The sequence below is a fragment of the Tursiops truncatus genome, chromosome 11 (genome assembly GCF_011762595.2).
Source record: "Tursiops truncatus isolate mTurTru1 chromosome 11, mTurTru1.mat.Y, whole genome shotgun sequence".
NCBI classification, from domain to species: Eukaryota; Metazoa; Chordata; class Mammalia; order Artiodactyla; family Delphinidae; genus Tursiops; species Tursiops truncatus.
The window spans coordinates 38134556-38160682 of NC_047044.1; the positions used below are offsets into that span (position 1 = coordinate 38134556).

General features: G+C 36.8%; 1 protein-coding gene across 1 annotated transcript in view; it reads right to left on the reverse strand.

Moving 5' to 3' along the window:
• Positions 1 to 26127, reverse strand: part of OTOGL (otogelin like) — a 148810-nt gene that overhangs the window by 23014 nt on the left and 99669 nt on the right. Inside the window, exons 37-44 of the mRNA XM_019918727.3 lie at positions 17045 to 17112; positions 13746 to 13923; positions 13344 to 13486; positions 13087 to 13110; positions 12902 to 12994; positions 10716 to 10905; positions 7764 to 7978; positions 4303 to 4444 (exon numbers count right to left, since the gene is read on the reverse strand). Coding sequence (XP_019774286.2) covers positions 4303 to 4444; positions 7764 to 7978; positions 10716 to 10905; positions 12902 to 12994; positions 13087 to 13110; positions 13344 to 13486; positions 13746 to 13923; positions 17045 to 17112 — 1053 coding nt within the window. The remainder of the gene's footprint in view (positions 1 to 4302; positions 4445 to 7763; positions 7979 to 10715; positions 10906 to 12901; positions 12995 to 13086; positions 13111 to 13343; positions 13487 to 13745; positions 13924 to 17044; positions 17113 to 26127) is intronic.

Genomic DNA, 26127 nt, shown 5'->3' on the forward strand with positions numbered 1-26127 from the left:
AAAGCCAGAAAGACTGGTTTCTAGGAAGTAGATATTATGTTAGGAAGAAGGAAAAGGGGGAAGAAAAATCTCCAACCTCTCCACATACAACATGTAAGGACAAGCATGGGAAAGAGAGGCAGGTTGAATGAGGACCAGCAAAGTGTGCTGTAGGACATAAGATTAAAATCCCCTTCAAACCTCTGTGATTTCTTCAATATTTCAATCTATTTTGCTAACTAACATTTGTGGATTAGGTTTCCTTTTGGGAGAATTGAGGCCTACTTTAAATCCATTCATTCATTTATTCGAATTGAAATATGGTTGACGTACAATATTACGTTAGTTTCAGGTATACTGCATAGTGATGTGACACTTGCATACATTATGAAATAATCACCACAATAAGTCTAGCAACCATCTGTCCACATACAAAGTTATTACAATGTCATTGACCATATTCCTTATGCTGTATATTAAATCGCCTAGGCTTATTCACTTTATAACTGGAGGTTTGTATCTCTTAATCCCTATCACCTATTTCACCCCTCCCCACTGGCAACCACCCATTTGTTCTCTATTATCTAAGAATCTATTTTTGTTTTGTTTTTTTTGTTTGTTTTGTTTTTTAGATTCCATATTGAGATCATACAGTATTTGTCTTTCTTTGTCTGACATATTTCACTTAGCGTAATTCCTTCTAGAGCCACCCATGTTGTCGCAAATGGCCATATTTCATTTTTTATGGCTGTGTAGTATTTCATTGTGTATATACCACATCTTCTTTATCCATTCATCTATAGATGGGCACTTAGGTTGTTTCCATTTCATGGCTATTGTAAATAATGCTGCAATGAACATAGGGGTGCATATTTCTTTTTGAGTTAGTATTTCTGTTTTCTTCAGGTAAATACTCAAAACTGAAATTTCTGGACCATATGCTATTTCTAGTTTTTTGAGGAGACTCCATACTATTTTCAATAGTGGCTGTACCAGTTTACAAACCCACAAACAGTGCAGGAGGGTTGCCTTTTCTCCACACCCTCACCAACACTTGTTATTTTTGTCTTTTTGATGACAGCCTTTCTGACAGGTGTGAGGTGGTATGTCATTGTGGTTTTGATTTATATTCCTCTGATGGTTAGTGATATTGAGCACCTTTTCATGTGTCTGTTGGTCACCTGTATGCCTTCTTTGGAAAAAATGTCTATTTAGATATGCTACACGTTTTTTAATTGGGTTGTTTGTTTTCTGATGTTGAACTATATGAGTATTTTGGATATTTTGGTTATTAACCCCTTAGCAGACATGTATTTTGCAAACATCTTCTCCCATTCACTAAGATGCTTTTCCATTTTGTTGATAGTTTCCTTTGCTGTGCAAAAGCTTTTTAGTTTCATTTAGTCCCATTTGTTTATTTTTGCTTTTATTTCCCTTGCCTGAGGAGACATATTCAAAAAAATATTGCTAAGACTGATGATGTCAAAAAAGCATACTGCCTGTATCTTTGTCTAATTTTATGGTTTCACAGCTTACATTTAAGTCTTTAGTTGTTTTGAGTTTATTTTTGTATATGGTTTGAGAAAGTAGTCCAGTTTGATTCTTTTGCATGCCACTGTCCAGTTTTACCAACACCATTTAGTGAAGAGGCTTTCTTTCCCCAAATACATCTTGCTTCCTGTCATAGGTTAATTGACCACATAAGTGTGGTTTTATTTCTGGGCTCTTTATTCTGTTCTGTTGATCTATGTGTCTGTTTTTGTGCCAGTAGCATACTATTCTGATTACTACAGCTTGTAGTATAGTTTGAAATCAGGGAAGGTGATATGTTCAGCTTTTTCTTTCTCAAGATTACTTTGGCTATTTGAGGTCTTTTGTGTTTCCATACAATTTTAGAATTATTTGTTCTAGTCCTGTAAAAAATTTCTTTGGTACTTTGATAGGGTTAGCATTGAATCTCTAGATTATTTTGGGTAAATGATAATTTTAACAATATTAATTCTTCCAATCCATGAGCATGGCATGTTTCCATTTGTTTTTGTCATCCTCAATTTCTCTTATCAATGTCTTATAGTTTTCCAAGTACAAGTCTTTTACTTCTTTGGTTAGATTTATTCCTAGGTATTTTGTTATTTTTGATACAGTTGTAAATGGGATTGTTAATTTCTCTTTCTAGTAGTTTGTTATTAGTGTACAGAAACACAACAGATTGATGTATATTAATTTTGTACCCTGAAACTTTACTGAATTCATTTATTAGTTCTAATAGATTTTGGTGGTGTCTTTAGGATTTCTATGTATAGTATTATGTCATCTGCAAACAGTGACAGTTTTACTTGTTCCTTTCCAATTTGGACACCTTTATCTCTTTTTCTTGTCTGACTGCTGTGCCTAGGACTTCTGATACTATGCTGAATAAAAGTGGTGAGAGTGGGTGTCCTTGTTTTTTTCCTGATCTTAGAGGAAATCCTTTAGCTTTTCACTATTGAGTATGATGTTGGCTGTAGTTTTCTCATATGTGGTCTTTATTATATTGAGGTATGCTCCCTCTGTATGCACTTTATTGAGAGATTTTTATCATAAGTGGATGCTGAATTTTGTCAGAAACTGTTTTTGCACCTATTGAGATGACTTCTATTCTTCAATTGGTAATGTGGTTTATCACACTGACCGACTGGCAGATACTGAACCATCATTGGCATCCCTGGGATAAATCGCACTTCATCATGACATATGATCCTTTTAATGTGTTGCTGAATTCAGTTTACTAATGTTTTGTTGAGGCCTTTTGTTATCTATGTTCCTCAGTGGTACTGGCCTGTAATTTTCTTTTCTTTGGTGTCTTGCTCTGGTTTTTGTTATGAGGGCACACTCCTCTCTAGCCACCAGAGCTGCATGCTCTAGGAGTGCCCCCTATGTAGGCTGTGTGCACGCTTCTGTTGTGGCAGTGCCAACTAGTGTGGGTGCGCTGGTAGGCAGGGCTGGCCCCTGGCCTGGTTGGCTGCAATGCCGCAGTGACTAGGGGCCCCTGGAGGGTGGAGCAGGCTTTCTGAATGGCTGTCTGCACAGCCTGGAGGGCTTGCAGCTGGTGCTGACCCACTGGAGGGCAGAGAATCCCCTGGAACTAATAGGCTAGTGGGAGGATCCCAAAACAGTCTTTTGCCAGCGCCAGTGTTATTGCAGTAGAATAAGCTCCCAAAAATGGATGCTTCCAGCATCTCCATCCCCAGGGCGAGTCTCAGTTGCCTCCTGCCTCTCCAGTGCGCTCTCCAAGATCAGCAAGTGGTTCTGACACAGTGACCTTTCAAACTACTTCCTCTGCCCTGGGACTTGAAGCATGGGAGAATTTGTGCACGCCCTTTAAGAGCAGAGTCTGTTTCCTATAGCCCTCCAGTTCTCCCAAACATAAGCTCTACTGGTTTTCAAAGCCAGAAGTTCTGAGGACTCATCTTCCTGGTGCAGGACTTTTAGGCTGGGGAGGACAATGTGGGGCTTGGACCCCTCACTTCTTAGGAAGGACTTCAACAATTGTGATATACCTCCTGTTTATAGGTCACTGACCAAAGGGTGTGGGTCCTGACTATACCACATCTCTGCCCTTCCTACCCATCTTGGTGTTGTTCCTTCTTTATGACTTTTGCTGTGGAATATCTTTTCTGCTAGTGTTCAGGTCATTCTCATAGATGGTTTCCCTGTAAGTAACTGTAATTTTGGTACGTCTGTTGGAGGAGGCGAGTTCAAGGTCTTCCTACTCCACCTTCTTGACCCCACCCTTGCTTTAAATTTAGACCAGGATAAAAACAGAAGCTGCTTAAGTGGGAGACCTAACTATAGGTTACACTTACATTCGTTTTATTCTCACAAAATTATTTTGCGGACTTCCCCGGTGGCGCAGTGGTTAAGAATCTGCCTGCCAATGCAGGGGACACAGGTTCGATCCCTGGTCCGGGAAGATCCCACATGCCGTGGAGCAACTAAGCCCATGTGCCACAACTACTGAGCCTGCGCTCTAGAGCCCATGAGCCACAACTACTGAGCCCACGTGCCACAACTACTGAAGCCCACATGCCTAGAGCCCATGCTCTGCAACAAGAGAAGCCACTGCAATGAGAAGCCCACGCACCGCCACGAAGAGTAGCCCCCGCTCGCCGCAACTAGAGAAAAGCACGTGCGCAGCAATGAAGTTCCAACACAGCCAAAAATAAATAAATAAATGAATTTTAAAAAATTATTTTGTGCTGAAAAGGAAAAGAAAGAAGTGAATGCAAAAAACTGGACTGTTATTTGAGTGTTGGAAAATATTGTTTGAAGTGTACTACTTACAGCAGTAATCAGGTGTTCTCCATGGAATGCAAATGTCAAACTTGTTACATAGAGCCACATATGCAGAAAGGGCATCACATTCATAGTTCCAAAAATAGGTATAATTGATCCACATCTTTTCACAAAAGTCTTGTGGTGAAACCTAGAGATACATTGTGCCTTGGGATAAGTTATGTTGTTTTATTTCTCTGAAGGCCCTAGCTAAACTATTTGGAGAATCAAAAGGTAGCAAGTTAATATTCATTATAGTTCCTCTTTGACCTTAGATTTTCAAAGCTTCGTAATATTAGATGTCACTTCTGAATTTATAATTTTTTAAACACACAGTTTTAGATAAGATTAATATTGTCTGTACTAATGTACATAAATCTATCTTATAAAGATGGAAAAGAAACAGAGTATGTGGATCTAGCAAAAACCTATTTCTGATATTACATTTTGGGTTACAATCATGTTTTCTATATACTGAATAAGACTTTGATCTATTACAGATAAAACTGGAAACTCCTAAAGCTTTCTGTAATGATACATGGCACTGCCCATTAAATGAGGTTATAAATGCTTCTCAAAAAATCGTGTACTAATATTGAACATTAGTCAAATAATTTATATAATTTGTCATGCCTCAACTTAATTAGAAACTCATTTTTTCTACAGATTATGTTTCATTTTGATCTAGAGATACCTGAAATCTAAATAATTTAACTTGTAACAACATTCACTCCAATTTTTCTCTGCTCATTTATTCAGCAAACATACTAAGCAACTACATTCAGATGTTAAATTTGGACACAGGTCAAAGTGTCAGATAAAAATACTTAATATTTTTCATATCCTATCATTTTTTCTTCAAGGTCCATATCTATAAAAACTAAGATATTACTTCCTTTTTAGTCTCCTCTGTTGAATCTCCTCAGTTTCCAACCATTTCACTTTTCATGGAATACTTGCTATGATCATCAAGAGCCCCCTACTTGTCAAATCCAGGGAACACCCTGATATTCTAAACCCTCACCAACCTCTCAGAGGCGTATAATGCCATGCACAGCCCCTGTGTCTTAAAAGCCTCTCCCTTGACTTTGAGAGCACCACACTCTGGTGCCTTTCCATCTGTTCATTGCTGTCTCCTCTTCCTGATTCATTCTGAGTATTTGTCTAAACCCCTTCCTTGATCGCCCTGTCTACTCACTACAAACGCTCTTCCTGGGCTCACCCATTCCCACAGTTTCTACCGCCATCTTGGGCATTTACATCTTCACCTTGGTTTCTTCATAAGTTAAATAGAGTTAATAATAAACCTACTACTACTTAAGATTGCTGTGAGCTAATATATGGAAAGTATAGAGAGCAGACTCTGGCACATCATACATGAGTTACTGTTATTTTTAAAAACTCCATATACTAATAACTCCCCAAACTTGACCTCTGGCTTCAAATGGTCTCCTCTGAGATCTAGAATAGCTTCAAATTTTTTCTGGGTATTTTTGCCTTGAAGTCCCACATGACTTAATTTTTCCAATATAAAAAAAATTGTAACCCTTCTCTACTGAACCCACAAAAGCTGATTCTCCTGTATGCTCCATTCACTTATGCATCCTTTCACAGTTTATTGAGCACCTAACTACTTATCAGGCACCGTACTATTCATGAGGAATATAAAGGTGACTAACACAGACCTGTTCTCTGCCTTGTGGATCTCATAGTTAAAGCCTATGTGTTGAATCAAGAGGAGTCACCATGCTAAAATAGATCAGAGGAGGGAAGTATTCTAGCTTAGGACACTCCAAGCATAAAAGCCCGTTTGCAATAGTGCAACAGTTGAAAGGAGACTGGAATGCCTGGAGCTTAGCCAGTAAGAAAAGTGTAGCACAAGAGGAAGCTGGAAAAGTAGGCAGGCCAAAGCATAGAGGAAATTATAAGCCCTGATAAATTTAGAGCGTATTCTAAGGGTAAGTGAAAGACACTGAAGGATTTTAGGTAGAGAAATAATCCAACTGTGTTTCCATTTTCAAAAGATCATCTGCCTGCTATGTGGAGATTTGCAAATGAGGATGAAGATTAGAAGCGGAAAAACGAAATGTCAAGCATTCTTTTCTTTTGCCATCAAATTCACTGGGAGGAACCTAAGGGAAAGCTGGAGCTATCATAGACTAAATGGTACCCTATGTTGCCTCACTATGCCTTGAATAGTCAAGTTGAAAAGTTTCCTGATGTAATCAACCTTCTAAGTTCCCAGTTAAAAATGCAATTTTTGAAAGTCCTTATGCTTTAAAAAGACAGATTACAATGACACTGAAATGAGTTAAAAAGTATTTGCTATTTTTTTCATTTTTATATGCATGCATTTTAAAATGTAAACATTTAAAACTTACTTTGTTGCAAATCTCTGAGCAAAACTGAAGCTCCAGAAAGATACACCATTTTTATCCCATGACTTCATATCCTTTGTCTTTTCCCTCAGAGAACTCATAGAAGGCAGGCTGAGAACTATGGCGTCTACGCTTGATGGTCGAACACAGAAAGTCCTAGAGTGAACTCCTTCTGCTTTGACAATTCACTCACTCTCCTTCCCAGACTTCGCCCCTCCGTAAGTCTTGCACTAAGCTATTTCAGTGTTTTCCTAACATGGCCTTTTCCAGCAACCCTGCTCTTGTCATACTGTTTTCTTGGCTTAGGTCTCCCTTCCTCCCTCTTCTCTCCTGGCAAACTCATCCTTCTAAATAATTAAGACGTCTGAAACCCTGGGAAGTCTTCTCCTGACTTGGGTGCCTATGCATCTCCATACTGTATATGTTGATTAATCTGTTCACAGACTTGCCTTCCTTCTAGACTCTTCGAGAGCAAGGAGAGGGTCTTACTCATCTTTGTATCATAGGAGTTTAACACAGTGCCTAGTAGGTACTTGATCTCACTAACTTTTCATTTAACGATACACGAAATGCTGTATTTGTCTGTCTTTTGTCTCTAACAACAGATCTTTTTTTAACGATGCAGATTATTTAAAATATCTACTAGCCACCTAAAGTCAGAAAGTTAGAGACTAATAAAGAACAATTAAATTGTTCTCCTAAGTTAGAGACTAATGAAGAACAATTAAATTGTTCTCCTAAGAGGCCAGGAATTGATTAAAGCCTCACTGTCTTGGTTTCTATACTGGGTTATCAAATGGCATTCATCTCTTTCTCCTAGAGGCATTTATTCATAGGACAAAATTTCACTTTTCTTGAAAGCTGTAGATATAGTTCAGAAAAAAAAAACATGGGGGGAAAAAGATAATTATCCTTCCTGTTCTATAAGTCAATAAACAGTAAATGATTTTGAATTCCAAAGCGTACTGAAAGGAGGTTTGGGGATAAACTATTCTCAGTAGAAGAACATCATGGCAAGAACAAGAATTTATTGGCTTTTCCTCTCAACATGTCTAACATGACAGTTCTGATTTATGGTTGCTTTCAACTTACTTCATTATGGCATGGGATGAAAACTCTTCTATTTAATAACTCGATGCAGTGACTGCAGTCGTGCTCAGTACAATTTCTAAAAGGTCTCCTCGTTGTTACTTCAAATGATTTCTCAATTTCCCAGCTCTCAATAAATAATTCTATGTCTTCTATATTCGTAATGATTGTGCCATTTTGCATCCTTAGATCATCATCTGGATCTTCATTGCAAGTTCCTAAAAAGATGTGTGACATTTAGAAGGAAAATTTTTTTCCCTTAAACCAAATATAGGCAGCAGAAGTAAATCATCTCAATAACTGATTTAAAATGAATAAATTATTTACTGAATCAGGCACCAAATTTATGTCCTTTGACTTTAACGTTGATTGATTTTTTTAAATTATGTGTCTGATTCTTTGATAAAATAGTGTAGAACTGTCTTAACCAGATAAGAAAGAAATTATAATCCTAGAAGTCAAGATATGTTGAAAGATCATAGAAGAAGAAAGAGGAGATTGATTCTGTCCCTACACTCTTCCACTATTACCACTATCTCATAATTTAAGAACTAGTTCTTAAATCTGACAGGGTATTCCCCAGAATAGTAGACATTTTGTGATTGCCTCCTAAGCATCTATTCCCCCAGGAAAACCCTGCCTGAAAACATTAAATTTTTCTCTTCAGGAACTATCTCTGCCCCATTACCTAGCACATGACGCCACTCCAGCAGAGGGCCCTGGTAAGCATAAAGGTAAGCCTTACTCCCTTTCATTAACAACTGTTACAGGTAATCCAGGCATAAACCAGTCAGCTTGTGGCAGTCACTTAGACACACAGATTTGTTCAACATTAGAACAACCATTGTTAAGCTCAGGATTTGACCTGGGGAATTCTAGGACATAGACAATCTCTCTTCCTTGCAATGACATGGCCGATTGATGGCTGTGATGCTGTGACCTGCTATAGCCTGTAGCTTCCTTCAGGGAAGCCAGACTGAGGACAGAGCTTACTTTTTATCTAGTGAAGTGAAAAGCCAAGGGAGTACAGAGAAATGGGCCTAGGACCCTGATCATACCTTACCTGAATTCCACCCTACTTTAAGACATAATTTTTTCTTAAGTCCCAAGGCTCCTAGCTATAAAAGATACGAGTTAAACATTTTTTTCAAGTATCAAATCTTAATCCTCAAGCAGTTATAACAAGATCAATAAAGGTTTCTGCTGCCATAGTTGCCCCACACTTGTAAATATACAGGAGACTGAGTACAGTGCAAATAAATAAATAAAACTCAAGCTAAGTGAACTGTACTGTAAAGCAGCTATGTTTAAAGTCTAAACTCTTCTGGGAAGAGGTATTGGTAGTAAAAATATGTTTTCATTGCAACTCTAGCCACCACTCCTGCAGACTTCACAGTGCTATGTAGAACAAGTTGTCAATATAGACCTCCCATTCTGGTGTCCATACTCAGTTTGGGTCACACTCTTGTCCACTACAACTCAATCAGCCAGCACCCTGATTTCCTTTTAACAAACCATCGCTCTCCCATTGTGGAGGTCAGGAAGTTTAGGGGGTGACCCTTGTTAGCAAAAAGGTGACCCTAGCCCCTTCTCTATAGTGACTAGTTAAGAATCCAGTTAGCAGACTGTCTCCATAAAAGCATGAGCTGACAGTAGAGGAAAAGAACCAAACAAACATGAAAATCAAGCAGAAGTGATGGCACACAGAAGTGATAAATCAGAAGAGAAAATATGCATTCCCCAAATCCCTGAGTTATTACTCAATAATATCTATTGGGTTATTATGTATACCCAATACCATGTATATACAATAACTATTTCCACAATGATAACCTAAGTCACCACAGAAGTCTGTGCTGTGTTTAGCATGCTCTAAACAGGCAAGGAAATTGTAAACCATTTTAGCCAAACTTTCCACTAAATGCTTTACATTTTTGAAGAAGAAATTTGCGTATCTCATATAATTTGTTGAGAGCAAGGACCTGGTCTATTTGTATTGAGTTGTCAGCACCAAGCATAATGCCAGACACTCAGAAGCTGATCCATTAACTTTTACTCAATTAATATTTAGTGAGTTTAAAATTGATGTATTTGTACTAAGCTAATATTTATTGACTGTATTAAGCAATGTGTTAAGTGTTTTACGTTAACTTTCACATTCAATTCTAACAACAATTTTGAAGGTAGATTTTACTATTCCCATTTTAAAGATAAGGAAACTGATGTTCACTTAAACATCTGTAAACGGGATAGCTCTGGCAGACACCAGAGCCAGAATTGTTCTTTTTATTTTGTTATGTACCTAGAGATATTTCTAATTTGTTTCCTTTGGCTTATCACTATGTATCTATGTAACATATTGTGATAAGGAAGTGTAAGATGTACCTTTACACTTAGGTTACACTTATGGAACCTAAGTGTAAAGGTACGTCTAGGCTTTACACTTCATAAGAAAACTGGGACTAATATTCAGAACACTGTGTTCCCTGTATATAACTTTCAAGATGACTTAACTAAATTTTCTTTGATTTCAAACTTAAAAAAATAAGAAACAAAGTTATTTAAGTCTTTAATCATTCTATGCCTCATTTTTATCACTTATAAATTAACACTAGTGCCTACTTATTGAGGCTACTGTTAGAATTAAATGAGTTAAAGTATGTAAAATAATGCCTGACACTTCATTAATGCGTAATAAAGATGAGCTAGTAGGAATACAAACAGTATTGTAGAAACAGTGGTAAGCATATATTTCCATAAAATACCCAAGTTGAACTGTTATTTCTTGCTTCTAAGTCCATTTATGGAAAGACATTGCTTCCTTCACTATTCACATGGGGAACTGACAGTTAACATCACTTCTCCAACCCAAAAAATGGGGCAAGAGGGGTCAAGACGGTGTAATGTGAACAGAAAAAAAAAAGAAGAAATAGAGATTTGAAAAGCAGTGCTCACCACAAAGTCCTTCTGTGTAGGATGACAAGTTAAATTGAGAGCCAAAATGAATGTCTATGATCCCTGTAAGATGAGCCCACTTTATGATTAGTCCAGCTGGAGTAGTAATCACATACACTGAACCAGAATCCTCTATGGACAGATCTTCATTTGAAAAAGGCAAAGGTACAGCAATAGAATCCACTTCTACCTAAAATTACAAAATGCATTTACACCTATTAGAACAATGTTTATGTTTTAATATACACTCATAAAAATTAGGAAAATTCACATTATTCCATTTCTTCTGATTTAACGTAAACTATTTTTAAATGCTTAAAAATCTATTTCTCTGCGGCTGCCACAGTTTCTCACAACTCCTAAGTTCTTTTATTGTTCTTTTGCTGTCTTGCTATAGTCAATATTTGTTCTAACCTCATTGCCCTTTATTTTCTTCAAAACCTAACTTTCTTCTAAGTTATATATGCTTTTTTATGTTTCCCCCAATATATGTTGATTATACCATTACCTCCTAATATAAATTAAAGATAATAAAGTTTTTTTCAGGATGTTTTCTTTAATCTGGGTCCTCTATTTGATCTTCTAAATCAGTGTTTGTTTAATTATAATGTTCATAATAACCATCTGTGAAGCTTGGTAAAGATTAAGATTACCAGAAATTCTACTTCCAAGGTTTGGATTGGATCCTAGATCTTATATTTTTAACACGTTTTCTTGGTAATACTAATATAAGGAATCCAAGGATTTTTACTTTGAAAACAGTGCTTTAAATAACAATGATGACATGGAACCATGAGCTGTAACTAGCAGTAAATTTCTCAGAGTTCTATCTGACTAACCATCCAATTTCTCATCTTTATATCTTCCTCCTCTTGCCACCCTCAAGCTGAAACAGCCTTCTTTGCCTGGTTAATTTCTACTCATTCTTTAAGATTTATCTTAGGTGTCACCTCCTCCAAAAATATCCACTTGACCCTCCTATAAACTGCATTTTTCAATGACCTGTATCTCTGTTTCCATGACATCTTGGTCATCACTCTAGCACTATAGCTCCTACTGCCTTTTAATTGGCAGATAATGACATTTATGCACCCCACACACAACTGCAAGTTACTTGAGATCAGGACCTGTGTCATTTTATCACATAAACTCACTAAATGATTTTTTAAGTTAACAAGTTTTCAACTGAATACATGACCAGCCATCAGTTCAGCTGAGGCCAAAAATAAGCCCTTCCAACCAAATGTTCACAACAACAGCACAGACCAGGTTTGAGTTTAATTTCCCACCCACTTCCTGTTAATATACCAACCTCATTAAAATCAAAGGTATATATAGAAATTCTCATGTCCAAAAAAGTAACATATTCATATATTTTAAGTTTGACTTAAAATTAAACTTTCTGATATCTTACCGCATTTTAGGCTTGCTTTAACACTGTTTCCAGTCTAGAATGTATGGCCTGTGCTAACAGAATTATTTCCAGAAAGCATATAACATCTCAGCCATTTTGAGCAAAATCTTTATAAATTATTTTTTTATGTTTTTGAGAGACCATGTAGACCTGAGTGAAGCATCCAGCTTATAACTCACTCCTATTTGGTAAATATAATTCCTTTGGATAAAGGTTTTTCCTGTAAAATCAAATGGCTCCTTTCCAACTTTTTAATGGTGCATTACTCTTCTTCAGTTCATTTCAACAAATTTAAATATTCCTTCATTTTTTTAAGCTATCAATTAATGGTGTCAACATTTCAAAACTACTCTTTCCCTCTGTTTTTCTCTCAGTAGTCTTCCTTCGGGTGTTCTTGGCTGCTACCCTTTGCAACCTTATGATCCTCTCTTTCACATCATTTCCACTTTGTCTAATCTGAAACACTAAACATTAACTCTGACACTAAGAAGCTTGGCCACTCATATGATCCAAGAGAGCTTTAGCATGTTTAACATGGCTGTTTCAGTTAACCTCAAAAGGGGAGAAACATTTGCAACAGTTGGCATGTTATGGTAGGAGACATATAATAGTATGAAACACATTTTCAACTGTCCATGAAAAGAATGATTAGACATCATAGCAATGAAATTCCACTGATGTGTTTAATTTCCCCTCTTTTTGGAAATAACTGTGCTTATGTAATTTCTCAATTTCATCCATTATGAGGATATGCTTTACTTTGTGTTCCTACCTTTCTTGCTGCCCGATTGACAAGTACTTTATGTACAGGTGTGGTCAAATTTAACTTCTTAAAACAAAGTGCAGAGATTCTTCCAGAGGAAGCCTTAATTTGAAAGAAAATTGAAACTTTATGTAGTTAAACATAATTTTAGCAATAAACATAAGTAATTCACTAGACATTTTGCAGATACTCACTAGCTTTTTAAATGAGTTTCCATTCTGAAAGAAAAAAATTTAAAAAAAAATACATTACTTGACTTTTAAAAACCTTATTTGGATTAATACTATATGCCTCTAAATATATTCACATGAAACACATTTTGTTTTAAGTACCAGAAGATAAATCTCAGTGAGTTGTTGAGTCCTTTCTTACTCTGGGAATACCTAATGTTGCAACATACTTCTGCTACTAGATTTATGAAGAAATGACAAAAGAATAGATTATGACTTACCTGATTCATGGAACATTTTTCAATATGAGCAACTATAACTTCTCCAGGAATTCTTACTAAGATATAAGAAGCCATACTATACAATGCTGCATTATTTCCATCAAATGTAATAATGCTGAGTTCTGACAACATGGAACACCGACCTAAAAAGTGGTAGAGAGTAGATTTAGTCTATTAACTAATTATTTGTATTACAGTAATAACTGCTCCTTTTAAAACATCTTTTAAATTAGTCTCCTTATGTTTGACAAAAAGCAACTCTAAAAGTTACTGGGAATCAAAATCATAAATCAAATGAAGAAAGTTCAACAATAACTTTGTCTTGATGAGGTGATTGCTTCAAAAAAAATAATAATCTCCCCCGATTAAAAATTCATTGCCATGTAAGGAACGCAGACTTACACGGACATTCCCACTCAGGGCAGCAAATATCTCTGTTCACTTGAACAGCTCTTCCCCGGAAACCACAGTCAGGCATTTCTATGTCCTTTGGGCAATTAAGAGACCAGTTGTACAACTTCCATTCCTTATCAAGGCATATATATTGGGTACAATTATAAACAGGATCAAATTCTTGAGGCTGTTAATAAAAAAGAAAATTAAAGCATATTTTTCCATTTTCAACTAATGTTTTAATTTTTAAATTTCCCATTCACATTGCTTATAGTGTACATTTCCTAAATACAAAAGCTTTTGAAAGATGAACAATTAAAATTTCACTACAACTTTTTGTTGAAGTATCCTCTCTGAAATATTCAGTATGAACTTCATTTAAACTTTACCTTAATATTGATTTGACTATCAGAATTGCCCAGATACCCAACTTCTGAGCAAACTGAAGTCTTGTCCTAAATTGTCTAGATTAGTGTTTTGCAAGCAGACTTATACAGTGGCGGTCAACCTTTCATATTATGTTGTATAAAGCTAGTATATGATTAAGACTTCTGTTGAGGTCAGTTTAAAAAAAATTACAACTTAATATTATCCATATATTCCATTAAAACTCAAATGTGATATCAGTTTGACAGCACCTGGATAGAATCATAAATTACTTTTTATATATAGCTCACAGACTTCTAGATAAATAAATAAAAAAATAAATAAGTGGTAGATTTTTTTATAAATTACATTCTATATAAATTATACTAATAACTATAGCAATGCTAAATAATATAACACTTATTACGCTCTAGACATTGTTCTAATTAGTCTATTTTATTCCCTCTGAGGTAGGAGCTAATATTTTTCCCTATTTCTCAGATAGAAAATCAGGTTTAAGGTCAAATTAACTTGCCCTGAGTTTCATAGCTAGTAGAGTCAGAACTTAAATTCAGGCGTTGTTGCTCTGAAGACCAGTGCTCTTAACCACTACTCTATACTGCATCTCAGGGGATGGAGGAAGAAAAATTAACACCTATTTAGCACCTATTATATATCATGCACTAATAAAGTAGCTTTTTTCATTTAATTCTCCCTAAATTTCGTGGGGCAGTTTCTATCATTCCAGTGTTATACATGATAAAAAACAAGAATAAGAGAGGGTAAAGAGTTTTCTAAATAGTGAGACTATTAAGAGAGGACTTCTCAATTTAAAAGCCAAAAGTAGGCAAATAGTCAACTTCAGTCTTGCAAAATTTTCTGTGTATAAGTTGTATCAACTCCCAGAAAATGAAAGGAGATAGAAGAAAACTGAAACGCCTAAACAACACCTAAACCGCCTAAAGAATCTATACCTTCCACTCCACTGGAAGAATCTTTAACAAGGTCACCAATGAACTCCACATTGCTAAATTCAATGATCAATTCTCAGACCTCATCTAGTTGACCTGTTAACATATTTAGTATAGCTTATTACTCCATCTTCCTTAATATTTTCTTTTCTTGGCTTCCAGATCACCTACAATCTCCTCCATTTTCTCCTAGTTCAGTGGTTAATATCCTTTGCATGTTTGTCATTGTTTCTCAATCTGTTGAAGTTGTAGTGGCCCTTCTCTCTTCCCTGTCTTCACTCAATCCCTTTGTGATCTCATCTAATCCCACAATTTTAAATACCCTTTATCCACTGAGAATTACAAAAATTTCATCTTAACTTGATCTCTACCCTAAACTCCACTTGTGTTCACCAGATCTGTGTACCCATAGCTTTTTGATGTCTAAGAGGAATCTTAATCTTTACGTGGCAAAACTGAACTCCTGACTCTACCCACCCCAGACCTTCACTTCCCACAATTTCCCCATCCTGATTAATGCCCACTTTATCCTTCAGTTGTTCAAGGCAAAACTCTTAGAATCCTTAATGCCTCTTTTTCATTCACACCTCATATCTAATTCTTCAGTAATTTCTGTAGCCTCTACCTTCAGAATAGATCCAGAACCCAGACATTTCTCACCATCTCAATGCTATCACCTGGTCCAGATCACCATCAATCTCTTGCCTAAATTCCTGCAGTAGCCTCCTAACTGGTTCTATTGTCTCTTTACACCATACTCTCAACACAGCAGCTAAAATGATCCTGAAACAGATCAGATGATATAATTCCTCTGCTCAGAAATCTCCCTTTTCTCTTCCTGTGTCATTTAGAATGAAAGCCACAGTCTTCACAATCATCCACAAGGTCTTACATAATCTAGTTTATTTCCTACTATTATTACATAATCTAATTTACTTCCTACTATTTTACTCCATACTATTTTACTCCTTGCTATTCTTTTATTGTTTTAAGATGATAGGGACATTCTCAGCTCAGGGCCTTGCACTTGGCTGGCCCCTCTGCCTGGAATGCTGTTGCCCTGGTTCTTTGCGTGGTTCACTCTTTCACTTCTTCAGATTTTCTGCTCTAAAGTAACAGTCACTTTCTCAGTGAGGTTCAGTGAGGATCATTTCATTGAAAATAGTTTTATTTTTCTCCTGAGCAGCAATCTCTAGCGTTTTACATAACTTGGTAATTTATTTTGCTTATTGGCTGTTTCAGAATCCAATAAAATGTAAACTCCATAAAAGCAGGAATTTTTGCCTGCTTTTATATTGCTTTACTTATGGTACCTGAATAGTTCCTAGCCAGAAATAGTGCTAAATAAAAATTGGTTGAATAAATCATTGGTTTATCAGAACAAGTAGCATATTTGGAGTAAGGAGATAATTTCTCAAGTTTCAGCCAAGACAATTACTAGCTCTGGGATTCAATGACCTTATCTTTTTTTGCTTACTGGTATATATTTGTCATCTTGCACAGTGCCCGGCATATAGCAGCTGCTTAATAAATATTTTTGAATGCCCGAAGAGAAGCCCACAATATGCTCTTTATTATTATAAAGAATTATTATCATTAAAGAATTATTAAAGAAACATAATTATTATTAAGTTAATAAATTATCCAATTAATAAATCAATAAATAAAAGTATTAAGTTATCATACGTAATTATTATTACACCTATCACACAATTACTACTATTAAGGAATCATCCTTAAGACTTCATTTGCATTTTATTTGTTTTTCTTAGTGTGACCAGAGTCTAATTACTAAGAAATATCTGACAGTTAAGGAAATAAAATTGTTAAAATGTAATGCTTATTTAATTTAGCAAAGAAAGACTAGAGAGCATACCAAAAGAAGTTTAATAGCATCTGGATAGTGATACAGAAACATGAATAGACACAATAAGGAAATGACAAATAGCTGAAGAGATTACTCAGTCATACCTCACATTCCAAACCTGGCGTAGGTGTTAGCTTGTCAATCGCAGTGAAGTCTGATGGAGTAATCATTTCTGAAGGAAATGAAGAGGTCCCCTGCATTAGTGGAGTGGTATTGATCATATATAAAATTCATTTGTGATAGAGACCATGCTAAGAAATTTTATATAGATTATTTCATTTAATTCTAACAAGAACCCTGTGAAGTAGATAATAATATTATTGTCATTTTACAGATAAGGAGACTAAGGTTGTAGAGAGGTAAGCTGGTAAGTGTCAGAGGCAGAATTCGAACTTGGCAATTTTGATTCCAGAGCACTGGCTTTTAAGCACCATCCTAGAAACATCTTCAGTGCCTTGTTGGTGTCAACACAATTGTTTGAACAGGTAGAAATATCAATAGTATCACTAAAGATTGCTCAGGAGTTACAAATTTTGTTGCATTTCTAACATGCGTAGTGAGGTTGATTCATTTCCCTGGTGAATCTCTAAAATGTTTTCCTTGCAAGCAGAATAGTTGCTGCTGTGGATCGTTGGAGACCCCAGTTGGGTGTGGCGAAGGAGTTACCCATGGAAAGGGAAAACACAACTGGTAAACACATTTGTAAGAGTTCTTCCAAAGCTTTTTGTTAGTACTAAAGGTATCTCTAAAATATTCAAAATCTGAAGGACTGTAGAAGAGTGAAAATGAATGGCTGAAATTTTGTCTAGCTGTAACTGCAGTGTCCATTGTTGATACCATCTAAAAATGACTATATTAGTTTCCTATAACTGCTGTAAACAAATTATTACAAATTTAGTGTTTTGAAACATCACCAAATTATTATCTTGTGGTTCTGGAAGTCCGAAGTCCTAAAATCAAGATATCAGCAAGGGCTGTGCTCCTTCTGGAGCCCCTACGGAAGAATCTGTTTCCTTGCCTTTTCCAACTATGGATTGCCTGAATACTTTGACTCATGGTCCCTTCTTCCAACTTCAAAGCCACAGAATAATATCTTCAAATCTCAATTTCTCTCTCTCTCTCTTTCTCTCCCTCCCTCCCCTTCTCCTTCCCTGCTGATTCTGACATCTGACATGTGACACCTTCTCTGACTCTGACCCTCCTCCTGCTCTTTTATAAGGACCCTTATGATTACATTGGGCTCACATGGATAATCCAGGATAACTTCCCCATCTCCAAATTGTTAACTTTATCGCATCTGCAAAGTCCCTTTAGCATGTAAGGTCCCATATTTATAAATTCTGGGCATTAAGACATGGACATCTTTGGAGGGCCATTATTCAGCCTACCACAATGACATTAGACAAAACTTTTATTTTTTTGTTAAATAAATTCCATAAATAACCTTAATTTTGTACTTATTTTATGGCTTCTAACTTACAAAATAAATGAAGTAGAATAAAAATTCCCATTGCTTGGTCCTATAAACAGTGTTCATGGTATATTAGATGTTGTATCTTCTAGAGAATATGAAATTTTTACAGACTTAAATATCTTCATTTCCATCATCATAAATGTTTGAGCAAAGTAATAGGAGACAAAGTTCCAGCCCAGAGCAAGCACAGAGTCATGAAAAATTCTGATAACTGGGGGTCTGAGTGGTCTCAGCAATAAATTAGTCCATTGTTTTCTAAAATCATCAATGGGTTATAAGCACTGTCTTGGGGTAGAATTATAATAATCAAGCTTGTCGTAATAACCATAGCTTTATAGTAAGTTTTAAATTGCAAAGTATGAGTCCTACAACTTTGTCCTTTTTCAAGATTATTTTGGCTATTCTAGGTTCCCTGCATTTCCATATGAATGTAGGGTCACTTTGTCAATTTCTGCAAAGAAGTAGCTGGGATTTTGATAGGTATTGCATTAAATCTGTAAATAAAATTTGGGAGCATTGTCATTTTAGCAATATTAAGTCTCCCAGGAACATGAGATGGCTTTCCATTTATTTTGATCTTCCTAATTCCTTCAATAACATTTTGTAGTTTTCATTGTACAAGTCATATACTTCTTTTGCCAAATGTATTCCTACATATTTTATGCTACTGTAAATAGAATTGCTTTCTTCATTTCATTTTTAGATTGTTCATTGCTAGTACATAGAAACACAATTGATTTTAGTCACTGGTCTTTTTTCTGTAAGCTTGTTGATGTATTACTATTTGCCCATTAATTAGTGCTAACAGGTTTTAGTGGATACTTTAGAATAATCTGTATACAGGATCATATCATCTACAAATAAAAATAATTTTACAGGGTAGTTTTCTTACTTCCGAGGGTCATGGAGTAAAATCTGTCTCCCCAATATGGTGACCACGGTACTTTAAATTGTTTTAGATGTTTAAAATATACAATGACTATTGATTTGGGGGGATATTACAGAATGCAAAGTAGACAGCAGTACTTAGAGGAATTAACAGTGTATGTTCCAGGTTTAGTACATGCAGTGTTATTCTAAACTTATTCACTCCGTAGATTATACAACACAGGGAAAGTACTACCAGCCCCTCTCAAAATATGCTTTAAACTATACTAAATTCACTGATATCTAAAATTTTACAGCAGTAGAGTAATTCCTCATCTCTACAGTGCTAATAATAAGATCTCTCTCTTAGCTTTCTCATAAAGATTAAATACATGCAAAATCCGTACTCCAATGCCTGACACATAGTAAGTACTCAGTAAATGGTAGCTATTAAGAATAGGAGTAATGAGTTGGGGAGGAACCAGACGGCAGAGTAGAAGGACGTGCTCTCACTCCCTCTTGCGAGAACACCAGAATCACAACTAACTGCCGGACAATCATCGACAGGAAGACACTGGAACTCACCAAAAAAGATACCCCACATCCAAAGACAAAGGAGAAGCCACAATGAGACAGTAGGAGGGGCGCAATCACAGTAAAATCAAATCCCATAACAGCTTGGTGGGTGACTCACAGACTGGAGAACACTTATACCACAGAAGTCCACCCACTGGAGTGAAGGTTCTGAGCCCCATGTCAGGCTTCCCAATCTGGGGGTCCAGCAACGGGAGGAGGAATTCCTAGAGAATCAGACTTTGAAGCCTAGTGGGAATTGATTGCAGGACTTCGACAGGACTGGGAAAAACAGAGACTCCACTCCTGGAGGGCACACACAAAGTAGTGTGCACATCGGGACCCAGGGGAAGGAGCTGTGACCCTGGGGTGACTGAACCAGACCTACCTCCTAGTGTTGGAAGGTTTCCTGCAGAGGCGGGGGGTGGCTCTGGTTCAATGTGGGGACAAGGACACTGGCAGCAGAAGTTCTGGGAAGTACTCCTTGGCGTGAGCCCTCCCAGAGTGCCCCATTAGCCCCAACAAAGAGCCCAGGTAGGTTCCAGTGTTTGGTTGCCTCAGGCCAAACAACCAACCGGGAGGGAACCCAGCCCCACCCATCAGCAGACAAGCGGATTAAAGTTTTACTGAGCTCTGCCCACCACAGCAACAGTCAGCTCTACCCACCACCAGTCCCTCCCATCAAGTCTCTTAGATAGCCTCATCCACAAGAGGGCAGATAGCAGAAACAAGAACTACAATCCTGCAGCCTGGCATGATATACAGTGGCATGATATACTCTACCCGGAAAGGATCTCATTCAGATTCGATGGAGAAATCAAAAGCTTTACAGACAAGCAAAAGCTAAGAGAATTCAGCACCACCAAACCAGCTCTACAACAAATGCTAAAGGAATTTCTCTAAGTGGGAAACACAAGAGAAGAAAAGGATGTACAAAAACAAACCCCCCCAAAATTAAGAAAATGGGATTAGGAACATACATATTGATAATTACCTTAAATGTGAATGGATTAAATGCTCCAACTAAAAGACACAGTCTTGCTGAATGGATACAAAAACAAGATCCATATATATATGCTGTCTACAAGAGACCCACTTCAGACCTAGGGACACATACAGACTGAAAGTGAGGGGATGGAAAAAGATGCCATGCAAATGGAAATCAAAAGAAAGCTGGAGTAGTTATACTCATATCAGATAAAATAGACTTTAAAATAAAGAATGTTACAAGAGATAAGGAAGGACACTACAAAATGATCAAGGGATCAATCCAAGAAGAAGATATAACAATTATAAATATATATGCACCCAACATAGGAGCACCTCAATACATAAGGCAACTGCTAACAGCTATAAAAGAGGAAATCGACAGTAACACAATACTAGTGGGGGACTTTAACACCTCACTTACACCAATGGACAGATCATCCAGAAAGAAAATTAACAAAGAAACACAAGCTTTAAATGACACAATAGGTCAGATAGATTTAATTCATATTTATAGGACATTCCATCCAAAAACAGCAGATTACACTTTCTTCTCAAGTGTGCATGGAACATCCTCCAGGATAGATCACATCTTGGGTCACAAATCAAGCCTCAGTAAATTTAAGAAAATTGAAATCATATCAAGCATCTTTTCTGACCACAACGCTATGAGATTAGAAATGAATTACAGGGAAAAAACCGTAAAAAACAAAAACACGTGGACGCTAAACAATACGTTACTAAATAACCAAGAGCTCATTGAAGAAATCAAAGAGGAAATCAAAAAATACCTAGAGACAAATGACAATGAAAACACAACGATCCAAAACCTATGGGATGCAACAAAAGCAGTTCTAAGAGGGAAGTTTATAGCTATAAAAGCCTACCTCAAGAAACAAGAAAAATCTCAAGTAAACAATCTAATCTTACACCTAAAGGAACTAGAGAAAGAAGAACAAAAAAACCCAAAGTTAGCAGAAGGAAAGAAATCATAAAGATCAGAGCAGAAATAAATGAAATAAAACAAAGAAAACAAGAGCAAAGATCAATAAAACTAAAAGCTGGTTCTTTGAGAAGGTAAACAAAATTGATAAACCATTAGCCAGACTCATCAAGAAAAAGAGGGAGAGGACTCAAATCAATAAAATTAGAAACGAAAAAGGAGAAGTTAAAACAGACACCGCAGAAATACAAAGTATCCTAAGAGACTACTACAAGCAACTCTATGCCAATAAAATGGACAACCTGGAAGAAATGGACAAATTCTTAGAAAGGTATAACCTTCCCAGACTGAATCACGAAGAAATAGAAACTATGAACAGCCCAATCACAAGTAATGAAATTGAAACTGTGATTAAAAATCTTCCAACAAACAAAAGTCCAGGACCAGATGGCTTCACAGGTGAATTCTATCAAACATTTAGAGAAGAGCTAACACCCATCCTTCTCAAACTCTTCCAAAAAACTGCAGAGGAAGGAACACCCCCAAACTCATTCTATGAGGCCACCATCACCCTGATACCAAAACCAGACAAAGATACTACAAAAAAAGAAAATTACAGACCAATATCACTGATGAATATAGATGCAAAAGTCCTCAACAAAATACTAGCAAACAGAATCCAACAACACATTAAAAGGATCATACACCACGATCAAGTGGGATTTATCCCAGGGATGCAAGGATTCTTCAATATACACAAATCAATCAATGCGATGCACTATTTTAACAAATTGAAGAATAAAAACCATATGATCGGGCTTCCCTGGTGGCGCAGTGGTTGAGAGTCCACTGCCGTTGCAGGGGACATGGGTTCGTGCCCCAATCTGGGAAGATTCCACATGCTGCGGAGCGGCTAGGCCCGTGAGCCATGGCCGCTGAGCCTGTGCGTCCGAAGCCTGTGCTCCGCAACAGGAGAGGCCACAACAGTGAGAGGCCTGTGTACCGCAAAAAAAAAAACCATATGATCATCTCAGTAGATGCAGAAAAAGCTTTTGACAAAATTCAATACCCATTTATGATAAAAACTCTCCAGAAAGTGGGCATAGAGGGAACCTACCTCAACATAATAAAGGCCATTTACGACAAACCCACAGCAAACATCATTCTCAATGGTGAAAACCTGAAAGCATTTCCTCTAAGATCAGGAACGAGACAAGGATGTCCACTCTCACCACTATTATTCAACATAGTTTTGGAAGTCCTAGCCATGGCAATCAGAGACAAAAAGAAATAAAAGGAATACAAATTGGAAAAGAAGAAGTAAAACTGTCACTGTTTGCAGATGACATGATACTATACATAGAGAATCCTAAAAATGCCACCAGAAAACTACTAGAGCTAATCAATGAATTTGGTAAAGTAGCAGGATACAAAATTAATGCACAGAAATCTCTTGCATTCCTATACACTAATGATGAAAAATCTGAAAGAGAAATTATGGAAACACTCCCATTTACCACTGCAACAAAAAGAATAAAACACCTAGGAATAAACCTACCTAGGGAGACAAAAGACCTGTATGCAGAAAACTATAAGACACTGATGAAAGATATTAAAGATGATACCAACAGATGGAGAGATATACCATGTTCTTGGATTGGAAGAATCAATATTGTGAAAATGACTATAGTACCCAAAGCAATCTACAGATTCAATGCAATCCCTATCAAATTACCAATGGCATTTTTTACAGAACTAGAACAAATCAGCTTAAAATTTGTATGGAGACACAAAAGACCCCAAATAGCCAAACCAATCTTGAGGGAAAAAAACAGAGCTGGAGGAATCAGACTCCCTGACTTCAAACTCTACTACAAAGCTACAGTAATCAAGACAATATGGTACTGTCACAAAAACAGAAACATAGATCAATGGAACAAGATAGAAATCCCAGAGATAAACCCACGCACCTATGGTCAACTAATCTATGACAAAGGAGGCAAGGATATACAATGGAGAAAAGACAGTCTCTTCAATAAGTGGTGTTGGGAACACTGGACAACTACATGTAAAAGAATGACATTAGAGTGGCTTCCCTGGTGGCGCAGTGGTTAAGAATCTGCCTGCTGGTGCCGGAGACACAGGTTTGAGCCCTGGTCCAGGAAGATCCCACATGCCATGGAGCAGCTGGGCCCGTGTGCCACGACTGCTGAGCCCATGTGCCACAACTACTGAAGCCCGTGAGCCTGGAGCCCGTGATCCACAACAAGAGAAGCCACCACAATAAGCATGCACACTGCAACTAAGAGTAGCCCACACTCTCCACAACTAGAGAAGGCCTGCACACACCAACGAAGACCCAACGCAGCCAAAAATAAATAAAATAAATAAACTATTTTTTTTTAAAAAAGGAATGAAATTAGAACACTCCCTAACACCATACACAGAAATAAACTCAAAATGGATTTGAGACCTAAGTGTAAGACCAGACACAATAAAACACTTAGAGGAAAACAAAGGAAGAGCACTGAAATAAATCACAGCAAGATCTTTTTTGACCCACCTCCTAGAGTAATGGAAATAAAAATAAACAAATGGGACCTAATGAAACTTTAAAGCTTTGGCACAGCAAAGGAAACCATAAACAAGATGAAAAGACAACCCTTAGAATGGGAGAAAATATTTGCAATGAATCAATGGACAAAGAAGTAATCTCCAAAATATATAAACAGCTCATGCAGCTCAATATTAAAGAAACAAACAACCCAATCAAAAAATGGGCAGAAGATCTAAATAGACATTTCTCCAAAGAAGACATACAGATGGCCAAGAAGCACATGAAAAGCTGCTCAACCTCACTAATTATTAGAGAAATTCAAATCAAAACTACAATGAGGTATCACCTCACACCAGTTAGAATGGGCATCATCAGAAAATCTACAAACAACAAATGCTGGAGATGGTGTGGAGAAAAGGGAATCCTCTTGCACTGTTGGTGGGAATGTAAACTGATACAGCCACTATGGAGAACAGTATGGAGGTTCCTAAAAAAACTAAAAATAGAATTACCATATGATCCAGCAATCCCACTACTGGGCATATACCCAGCGAAAACCATAATTCAAAAACACACATGCAGGGCTTCCCTGGTGGCGCAGTGGTTGAGAGTCTGCCCGCCGATGCAGGGGACATGGGTTCATGCCCCGGTCCGGGAAGATCCCACATGCCACGGAGCGGCTGGGCCCGTGAGCCATGGCTGCTGAGCCTGCGCGTCCAGAGCCTGTGCTCCACAACGGGAGAGGCCACAACAGTGAGAGGCCCGTGTGCCACAAAAAAAAAAGATTGATGACTAATAAGAACCTGCTGTATAAAAAAACAAACAAACAAAAAGAAAAACAACTAATACTAAACTTTCGTTGGGTTATTTGTATGGAAATATGTTAATATAAATGATTCAGACATTACATGAAATTTCTAAAAATCTTATATGTTCTGGTATAATGTTATGTCATAATTCCAGTTATTACTTTAAAATGTTATCTCAGAAATAACTAAATTTCCTTGTCAATTGCATTATTATGAACTTTCATCAAATCTTTAACCGTGGTAATTTTTAAGTCTTTTGTCATTTACAGACAGTTCTTGGTGTACTCTGATGCTTTGCAAAAATGTTCCTATAAAAGGGTTTCATCTTCAAGGAAATCATGGAAAAGACTCTGACAAGTACAGGTTTCTGGTAACTGACTATACTGCTGAACTGAATGAATAAGCATTTTCAGAACTCTAATGGAAAACTGATGAATTCATAAAAGTGCTAACAAAAGATCAAGATGAAAAAAAAATTAATTACATGGGACTGAGTGAACTGGTGAGGATGATTATAATCTTTGTGACTTTCTGTTTGAATAAAAAAAAAAAAATCCCACAAGGACTCAGAGACAAAAACTATACAAATCAATTTTCACTTTAAAGTAAAGGAGCTGTTACAGTGGAGGATTACTGGACTGAATGTCAATATTATGACATAGTATGAGTGTGTTTCGTGTTTGGTAATTGCAATCATTGTTGCTTTTGTTGTGGTCACCCATTTACAATGCTTGGTGTCAGTTTATTTATCTCTTGTAAAAATAAAATACAGTGTGTGTGTGTGAAAAAAATTAAAATAAAATAATAAATATCATAATTAAAAAAAAAAGAATAGTAGTAATAGCGATGATTGTAGCGAGACTATTATTTGGAAGATGTCACAGGACTTATTAAAATCCTCCAGTGATTCGCCACGGCCTTCAGAAAAAAACACAAATCCAACAACTTTCCTCATGGGCCGTTTGTGATCTGGCCTC